Below are 9760 nucleotides of genomic sequence, written 5' to 3'. Positions count from 1 at the left end.
GGCTAACAATGTTCAAGAGGAAGTGTACTCATTACCTCACTCATGTAACTGTAACCCTCTGTATAGTATCTTTACAATAAAAAAAAAAGTAAATTTAAAAAAAAAAAAAAAAAGAATTGTAATGAACATTTCTAGATGGACAAAAAATTGCTTACACAAAACAGCAGTTAGAATAGAAAATAAAGGGCTGGGAAGGTGGCTCAGTGTTAGAGCGCTTGCCTTGCATGCAAGAGCCCTTGGGTTTGATTCCTTAGCACCACATAAGCAGAAAAAGCCAGAAGTGGTGCTGTGGCTCCAGTGGTAGAGCGCTCACCTTGAGCTGAAGAGCTGAGGGACAGCGCCCAGGCCCAGAGTTCAAGCCCCACGACCGACAAAAAGTGAACTCATTTCCATATTTTAGAGTTCATTTTGATTAGAATCATTTTATATGCTCATATGTACATAGCTATTGAGCTATTGTGATCCTCGGCTAGGACTATTCTAGACATATGCTAATTACTACAAATGAGGAAAACCATGGAGCCTATGTGTCTTTAGGTCTGGCTTACTTCACTTAATTTTTTTTCAAGTCTTTCCATTTCCTTACAAATGCATGATGTCATTCTGAGGGAAACACAGAATTCCATTGTGTATATCTACCACATTTTCTTGATCTATTAATCTACTGAGGGGCATCTGGGTTGGTTCCAGATCTTAGATGATGTTCGCCTTCAGTGAACATAGTTGTGTTGGTAGCTTCAGTGTGGTGTTGCTTGTGATGGTTTGGGAAAATGCCCAGGAGTGGGATTGCTGGATCATAGGGGAGCTCCATGTTAGTCTTTTGAGGAATCTCCATATTGCTTTCCAGAGTGGTTTATATTTCCACCAGCAGTGTCATAGTGTTCCCTTTTGGCCACCTCCCTGCCAGCATCTGTTGAGACATGAGACTCTTATCTCCAATTAACTACCCAAAAGCTGGAATGACACTGTGGCTCAAAATGGTAAAGCACTAGCCTTAAGCACAAAAGCTCAGGGATAGTGCCCCATCTCTAGTTCTGTGTCTTCGAAGGACACCGGTGGTTGGGTTGAGGACTGCAGAGTGGTTTTGCCCTTTGCTTAGTCACGGTGTACTCGGCGCAGGTGTACTCAGAGGTTCTGGGCCACGTCGAGCCCTCCACAGAGGGTGTGGCAGCCAAGAGACAGCACTGGACAAGGACACAAGGGGGAGTGGCTTGAGCTCAGGAGACTCACCGGAAGGGTCCGGAAGGGCTTACTCCCAGGGCGTAGCCATCGCGGTCCGGATGAGGCCGGGCGCCGGCCTGCCCGGCTGCCTGGTTCTCCAGGGGCTCACTTGGATCACACGGATGCCATATGCACACCCTCTCGAGGAGGACGGTAGTGGGGAGGCTGTTGCCTCATCCGTCTGTCTGTCCCTCCGCCCGGCTGGCCCCTGGGCTCCCTCAGCCCCCGGCACTGCCCCCACCCACCCTGCCTCTCCTTCTCTGCAGCAGCTCCACCCCCAGCTCCTGCTCCTCAGACAAGACGGGGCTGGAGGGCAGCCAGGCTGCCATGCCTGTGACCCCCGCCGCCTCCAGAGAGAAGATCCGGTCCAGGTTCCACGGCAGCCAGGACCTCATCCACCGCCTGTTTGTCTGCATTTCAGGTGTGCGTTGGGCCGGGTGGGGGCCTGGGAGCCGTGGGGCCGGCCTCCCTGGCCGTGCGTGCGGTGGGCAGCGTGGACATCAGGGCCCCGCCGTGGGGCTGTGGGCAGAGCCATCCCTCCACCCCTCTTGAGGAAGGCCAGCCCTGCCCACCAGAAAGGACGAGGGAGGCCTGTGTGGGGAGCGGAGCAGCTTGGGGCGCCCCTGGGGCCCCGCACGTGTGGTCCACACTGTGGCCCTGGGCATGTCTGGACGCCCTGCCTCTGTGATGGGCCTTCCCGGGGCCCCGCTGGGGGCGGCTCTCACGGGTCCCTGGCCCAGCAGTCGGCACGGCTGGGAGCTGTGGTGTGGTGCGGCCTTGCGGGAAGCACTCTCCCCCTCCGTACCGCCCCCACCTAGCCCGTGGCGCTGGCCTCCACTGAGGTCAGCCTTCCCTGTCCTTCCTTCTGTCCTGCCCCTCAGGTGTGGCTGACCAGCTGCAGACGAACTATGCCAGTGACCTGAGAAGTATTCTCAAAACGCTGTTTGAGGTCATGGCCACCAAGCCAGAGGCAGATGACAAGGACAAGCTAAAGAAGGGTGAGTGGCCGCCCAAGAAGGGACACTGAGCACTCACACCGCCCAGCCAGGGGAACGGGCAGTGCCTGAGCGAGCCAACCGCTCACCACCGCACTGGCATGACCAAACGTGCCAGTGGACAACCAGGCACCACCCATGGAGGTGGCCTCCCCTGCCATGCTGCCGGTCCCCAGCGGGGTCTGGAGGTCTTACCACAGACAGACGCAGAGGAGACCCGCCCTCCCTCTTAAAAACTAGACCAGATGTGCCACCGTGCCACCTCCGGCCATCTGTCAGTCCTTCACAGGCCAGTCAGAACGAGGGGTGTGGGCCTGCCTCCCATGAGCAGGGGCAGTGTCCCCGCGGGCTGCGGGCGGCTCTGTGTGGCCTGGCACACGCATCACACTGTCACACAGGGCACACCTCCACGCTCCAGCAGGCCGCGTGTGCACCGTGGGTGTCTGGCAAGGAAGAAGGTGTCTGATGCGGGCCGGTCAGGTGCAGGGAGGAGGTGTTCGGACCCCTGCTCCCTGCTCCTTGCTGAGTTGAGACACAGCTCAGGGCTTCTGCTGAGGGGTGTCTGGGTACCTGGCATAGTGCATCATTTCTAGAAGCCCAGCCCAGCCCAGCAGGACGGTCCCGAGGAGCCTCTGTCCTGACCAGCTTTGCCACCTGGAAGTCATAGATCAGGAACATCCAAAATGGGTACTCGCTGTCAATCAGGACTGTGAGCTGCCAGGCCGGATGCTCCCAGAGGAGGAGTGCTCCAGGCAGGACGCTCCCAGGGGAGGAGTGCTCCAGGCAGGACGCTCTGGGGGAGGAGTGCTCCAGGCAGGATGCTCCCAGGGGAGGAGTGCTCCAGGCAGGACGCTCTGGGGGAGGAGTGCTCCAGGCAGGACGCTCTGGGGGAGGAGTGCTCCAGGCAGGACGCTCTGGGGGAGGAGTGCTCCAGGCAGGATGTGCTCATGGGGGGAGCTGCATGCATCATGGGGGGCACACAAACCATGCGTGGGGGAGAATCCATGCATGCACCGTGTACCTCAGCCTCCTCCCCCAGCATGAAGAAGGTCACCAGAAGGCGCTCTTTGGGTCATCCCTCGCACTCCGTGTGCTGAGGGGCCCGTGGCCTTTTGGGAGCACCACGGTGGCCACCAGGGGCCGCCGAGGGCACCCAGCTCCAGCGGCTCCTCTCCTTCAGTGTCCCAGAGCCTGCGGAGGGCAGCCCTGGAGGACTGCGCACTGTGCCAGGAGCCCCTCTCCTCCTCCGAGCTCGCCGCCAAGACCCGGGCCGGGGACTTGGAAGGTGAGTGGGGAGCGTGGGCCGGGCCGGCCCAGCTGCTGTGGATGCTTTCGGCTCCCGCCACGTGGGGTGCAGCTTCCAGGGGAGGCCACCTCCGCCCCCCACCCCGCCTCGGCTCGGCGCGCAGCCCCTTGTTGCCAGGTGAACACAGATCTGTCATCCCAGTGGGCACAAACCAGATGATGTGGGGAGTCGAGGAGGTGTCGGGTGAGGGGCTGGCTGCCCCTGACACGCACAGCTCACAGGCACCACAGAGCGGCCCTGCGCGGCCGGTGGAGGACACTCTGCACACTAACTGGGGACTTGCCTCACAGGGGGCTCTGGGGGCCTCAGAGCCTTTCCCCTGGGAACTCCAGAGTCCCAGAGCCTTTCTTGTGGTCAGCGGGGCTGCAGACTGCCCAGTTTAGTGTTGTGAGATCGGGGGGACCCTCTCTGTTATCAGCCTGGAGTTGGCTGGGAGACCAGATGGCTGATTTGGCAGGAAGTCAGGGTCTGTTTGGGGGTACCCCGGCACCTTTGTAGGAGAGACCCCCACATGGCACTGCCAGTCTGGTAAAGGGGCCTCTTGGTCCTGAGGTCCGGGTTCCTTCCAAGATGCATGACAGAAGACTGGCGGCACCAGGTGACCGGAGTCAGCAGAGGAAACCTGGGAGTGAAGGCCTCGGTCATCTGGGTGGACAGAGGGGCCCTGCTGCACACCCCAAGTCCAGGTGGCCAGGCCTGGCCTGCAGCTGGGGCGTGGTTGCCTAGGTGATGGCTGAGAAGAACCCCTGGGCTGCAGTCTGTTCCTCAAATCACAGCCAGACACTGAAATCACAGCCGGCCCTGAAGTCCAGGACGGGACAGGACGGGGGGGGGGGGAAGAGGGGGGAAGGGGAAGATGTGGGGGGGGTCAGGATCCCTGCCCACTGGTTCATGGCTCCTGGCTCTTGTGACAGATCCCCCTGAGTGGGTGCCAGACGAGGCCTGTGGCTTCTGCACGGCTTGCAAAGCGCCCTTCACAGTCATCCGCAGGAAGCACCACTGCCGGAGCTGCGGGAAGGTGGGTGTGCCCGCCCCCAGACCAAGCTCGGGTGCTGTGCCCGCCCCCAGACCAAGCTCCGGTGGTGTGCCCGCCCCCAGACCAAGCTCTGGTGGTGTGCCCGCCCCCAGACTAAGCTCAGGTGGTGTGCTCACCCCGTGCCCCCCCAGACCAAGCTCGGGTGCTGTGCCCGCCCCCAGACCAAGCTCAGGTGCTGTGCTCGCCCCCAGACCAAGCTCCGGTGCTGTGCTCACCCCGCGCCCCCCCAGACCAAGTTCAGGTGGTGTGCCCGCCCCCAGACCAAGCTCGGGTGGTGTGCTCGCCCGGTGACCCCCCAGACCAAGCTCAGGTGGTGTGCCCGCCCCCAGACCAAGCTCGGGTGGTGTGCTCGCCCGGTGACCCCCCAGACCAAGCTCGGGTGGTGTGCTCGCCCGGCGACCCCCCAGACCAAGCTCGGGTGGTGTGCTCGCCCGGCGACCCCCCAGACCAAGTTCGGGTGGTGTGCTCGCCCAGCATCTCCCCCAGACCACGCTCTGGGCTGCAGTCAGGACTGTGGTTGTGGGAGGCGAGCAGCCCTTCTGGCTCCTCAGGCACATGTCCCCCTCTCAGTCCTGGCCAGGCAATCAGCCCACACCTGGACGATGCCATGTCCAGTGCCTCAGAGCCAGACACGGGACGGGGCCAGAGCCTGAGCGGGAAGCATCGGCAGTGGTGACACAGGCCTGGAGCCCGGCCTCCTGCCCAGGGGTGCCTGCAGGTCCCAGCTCCACAGCCCCCAGGGCCTGGGCCAGGCAGATCCCTTCTGCCACAGCTCGGCTTGGCTGGAGGGAGGACCCAAGGGCGAGCGGGAACCCCCCTGCTCGGCGCCAATGTCCCTCTGCCTTCCAGATCTTCTGCTCCCGCTGCTCGCCGCACTCAGCACCGCTGCCACGCTATGGGCAGGTGAAGCCGGTCCGCGTGTGCACACACTGCTACGTGTTCCACGTCACCCCCTTCTACAGCGACAAGGCGGGCATGTGACACCACACGGGACCCCAGCTGCTCTGGGGCCGGGGACTCCGGGAAGGCTGGGCTCCTCCCGGCCCTGCTGCCCGAGCCCGCACGCACACATGCACGCATGGGCCGCCGGAGGTGTCCGCCGTGCCCCAGCGAGCTGTTGCCATTGCTGTAGCCCTGCTCAGGTTGCCATTGTCCCCAGCCTCGGTCCCCAGCCTGGTGGCCAGGAGTGCTGCAGGGGCCTGACAGGTCTTCTTTCCCCGTGATGGATGGGGGGTGCCTGGGGGCTGCCTCTGGGGCAGGACACCTGCTGGAGGGGGGGGGCTCCTCCACCCATCCCAGAGGCCGCTCCAGCCGCAGGGACGCAGGCGTGGCTGCTCTCTGTGTCTGGCGATTGGAAGCAGGAGCCAGGGGCTCCTGTGCTTGCTCCCCACCTCCTTCCTCGTCCCCGCTGCCTGCCTTAGGACCCCGCTCCAGGACACATATCTCATTTCTTCCGCGAGGGAACAGTGGAATGCCAGCCCAGTGGCCCTGAGGCACGCAGACATGCCCCAGCCTAGGCACACGCAGCCCAGTGCAGGCGGACAGCAGGCGCCGGCTGGGCCCAGGCCCCGTGGGTGGAAGGTTTTCAGGTTCTTGGGCCCCGGCCCTGGGCGGCACAGGACCATGGAGACCGCCCCTGGCCAGCACTACCCTCCTCCCCCTGGGCCCTGGGCCCGCCCCTCAGACCCAGAGCCGCTGGGACTCAGGCTGAGACAGCCAAATGGCCCCTGCGCGCCGTCTCCTCAGGCTTCAATCTCAGGCTTCACATTGCAATGACGATTGCAGTTTTGTTTTTAGAGATGACACACCTACTGCTTCTTTTATAGACAAAAACCCGCTGTCGCTCAGCAGTGGCATACACATGCACAAAAATGGCTTCTGGGGGGGAGAGTATGTAACAGAGGGAATCTTATGTATTGAGATTATTTTTATTTTCTAAATGCTGTAACTGGAGACCATTTCCATAAATCTATTTAAGGATTGCAGAGGCTCTCATGTCTTCTGTGGATGCTGACGACTTTCTCCTCCTTCCCCACCCCCCAGACATGAAGGTGTGGGCGCTGACATGGACCGGCGCCACTCTTACAACGGCTGGAAGGCAGACATGGCTTTCCATCAGCCCTGGGGGGGGGGGGGCGGGGGCCGCTGCTGCTCCTCCCGCCATGGTCCTGCTGGTCCCTGTGTTCCTGTGCTGTGGCCTAGCCCAGCAGAGGGTGGGGTGGCTGGAGGAGGCGGCCCCTGCTCACACGCGGGGCAGTGAGGACCTGGGGGCCCAGTCCCCTGGGAGTCGTGGCTGGGGTGAGTCTCACAGCAGCTCCCATATCCCCTTTCTGGCCGACGGTTTGGAGCTTGGGCTCCCCCACCCAGGACGAAACCCTGGGGAGGAGAGGAGCGTGGGGGGCCGCTCCTGCCTGCCTGGACGGAGCGCAGAGATGGCCCTCTCCTGCGGACAGCTGACCTTCAAGGAGGCCCCACAGCCTCTAGCCCCGAAGACCAGCCCTGCACTCAGTGGTCATCTTCCAGACTGGACATAAGGCATCACGTCTGTCCACCTAGGGTAGGAGTCCCATCTTGATGGGGAAACTGAGGCTCAAGGAGGCCAGTAAGTGGCAGAGCCAGATTGTGAGCTAGAGGAAGGACCACAGGGCCGGAAGCTGCAGTGGCCACAGATAGGTGTGGGGGAAGGCACTCCCGGGCCGTCCTGTCCCACCACCCAGCCGGCGGCCAGAGACGGCACACAGACTGACACTGGGCCCTTGGGTGTCCCTGGAAGCCCCACCCCAGCTTCCAATCACAGCAGGGGCCTAAGGCCAAAGGGGGCCTGACCACGGGTGCTCAGATCCAGACTTAGACGCAGCGCCCCACGAGGCAGCCCAGCAAGCAGAACGTGGCAGCCTGGTAGGTGACCAGAGGTAGCACGGGAGGGGCACGGGGTCCCTCCCCTGCCCCATCCCCTAAAGGCTCAGTGCTGAGATTCCACTCCATCAGTGCCAGGACACACTTGGCCTCTGCCGCTGGCCCCGCAGCCCTTCCCCTTGTGTGTGGCACTGGACGGCTGGCCTGTCTGCACAGATCACGGGACCCCGGCTGGGAGGCAGAGTCCTGCACTGGGGGGGAGGGAGTGGGGAGAGGCAGCTGGTTACACGGGCCGCATCACAGCACGGGGCTAAGGACCGTTGGTGTCCTTGCTGGTGAAGAGGGTGCTAAAGGCCAAACTGGGGGGCTGGAGTCACTGACACCCCACCACCTCCACGTCTTCCTCCTTTGGTCCAGCCCAGACTCCAACCACAGCACCTAACAGCCACCAGGGGGCACCCCACACACTGCCTCCTCAGGGCCTGCGGGCTCCCAGGGTGCCACCTCTGATAGAGGTCCCTCCACCGCGATCACCCAGTGGCCAGAACCCCACAGATGGGTGGAGGGTCGGGAGAGGCCTGCATCTGACACAGCCGCGACGGAGGCAGGGCAGACCCTGAGGAGGCTACCCGTGGGGTTGCACGCCCTGGCCAGCCAGGTTGGGTGGAAGCTGCCGGCACCCCGAAGCTAGGACTCCGTGGGCCGGCCCGCTGGCTGTGCAGGGATTGCTGAGGAGACCTGTTTCCTTCCAAGACTGCCACCTCCAGGCAGCCTTCCTTGTTAGCAATGCTGTCACCACCCCAGCACACAGCACAACACAGCCCCAAACACACCCAGCGCACATCAACACCTCTTTCCCTTGTTGAAGACCTGCCCCACCCCAGGCTCTCTTCTTCAGGAAGGATGCGCCACAGCCTCTTGGGGCCATACGGCAGCAGGGCTGGGCTGGGCATGCTCTGTGCTCAGAGGGGTCAGCCTGTAAGCCGTCAGAGACTGGGCACCTCCACTTTAAGGGCCACCTGCTCACCACCGAGGACACTCATCCACCTCCACATATCCCTCCTTAGGGCTTCTTTTCCTTCTCAAAAAGCTTTTAAAAGGATATTTTATCTTTTTTGCTTTTGAGAATATTTTTGGCTACAAGAAATTCTAATTTATAATTGCTAAACTGTGCAGGGCTCATCAGCAAAGTGGGGAAACCTTTATAAGTTGAGAACAAAAATCCACTCTGACAATCGTCCACAAGTAGGATGAGTTGTTTTATTTAAAAATTAAAAGTAACATTGGTGTTATATCAGGATCCATAGACATTTGATCACACCTTTAAGTACCCTGATTTCCCTGTCTTTTGTATTCTGAAAACAATGTTTTCCTGCATGTCAAACTTTCTCAAGGCCTGACCTGGGCAAGTGGTGGGCCTGCCTGGCAGCCGGTTCTGGCCAGTTGTGACCAGGCAGGCACCTCCCCTTCCTTCCCCTCCCCTCCATGGGCGGGACCAGGAGTTTGGCCCATGCAAGTACTGACTTGGGCGCTGTTCCCTGGTCTGCTACTTCTGGGCACCGCTTTGTGCCCAGCCTGCTGTCCAGCCCAGGGCTGTCCATGAAGTGTTTCACCCAGTCTAGGCCGCCCCAAGTGGTAGTGCGGCCATGTCCATTTTATAACTACAGAAACAGGTGACTTGGCCAAACCAGAATCCTGAGTGGCTGTAGGGAGAGATGGAGACAGAACTCCACGGACTCCTGGCTCCTGCTGGAGCACCAGCTGGCTTCGGGCGCAAGCAGCCAGGGCTTTGCCCAGCTCATGGTGGCTCTCAGGGCGTTGTACAAACCAGCTGACCGGGGTCTGTGAGGCAGACAGCTGGCTGGGAGATAACTGACCGGCCGCCCTCCAGCCCTGCCGCTCAGAGCATGTTAGGCATCTAGGGGAGGCGATAGGGCTGGTTCACGGGGGATGGGAGGAGGGAGTGTCTACCAACCTAATGACCCTGTGTGGGGGGTCCACCAACCTAATGACCCTGTGGGGGGGTATCTACCAACCTAATGACCCTGTGGGGGGGTATCTACCAACCTAATGACCCTGTGGGGGGGTATCTACCAACCTAATGACCCTGTGGGGGGGGGGTTCGATGAGATGCCGAGGCTAGCAGACAACTGACAAGCTGCGCGGTGCGGTGACCCGGGGCCAGAGAGGAGAAGCCACGGATCGCCCCGTGGGGTGGAAGGTCTAGAAGCTCCCGGGGAAGGGAGCACCGGGGCGCTTCGGCGCCGGCTCCAGCCCCGCTCCGCGGGGCGCTCTGGGCGCGTGGAGCCGCCGTCCGCGGGGCAGGTGGACACTCACCGGGAGCGC

The 9760-nt window shown here is 61.4% G+C and overlaps 1 protein-coding gene across 2 annotated transcripts in view; it reads left to right on the top strand.

Moving 5' to 3' along the window:
• Positions 1 to 5562, top strand: part of Zfyve28 (zinc finger, FYVE domain containing 28) — a 61187-nt gene extending 55625 nt beyond the window's left edge. For both annotated transcript variants that reach the window (XM_013023911.1, XM_013023912.1), the window contains 5 exons: positions 1488 to 1642; positions 2103 to 2219; positions 3397 to 3501; positions 4437 to 4540; positions 5408 to 5562. In XM_013023911.1, the coding sequence (XP_012879365.1) occupies positions 1488 to 1642; positions 2103 to 2219; positions 3397 to 3501; positions 4437 to 4540; positions 5408 to 5539 (613 nt within the window). In that variant the 3' untranslated portion in view covers positions 5540 to 5562. The remainder of the gene's footprint in view (positions 1 to 1487; positions 1643 to 2102; positions 2220 to 3396; positions 3502 to 4436; positions 4541 to 5407) is intronic.
• Positions 5563 to 9760: the final 4198 nt, after the last annotated feature.

This window comes from Dipodomys ordii, unplaced genomic scaffold (genome assembly GCF_000151885.1).
Source record: "Dipodomys ordii isolate 6190 unplaced genomic scaffold, Dord_2.0 Scaffold71, whole genome shotgun sequence".
Lineage (NCBI taxonomy): Eukaryota > Metazoa > Chordata > Mammalia > Rodentia > Heteromyidae > Dipodomys > Dipodomys ordii.
This window is presented reverse-complemented; position numbering and strand designations above follow the sequence as displayed.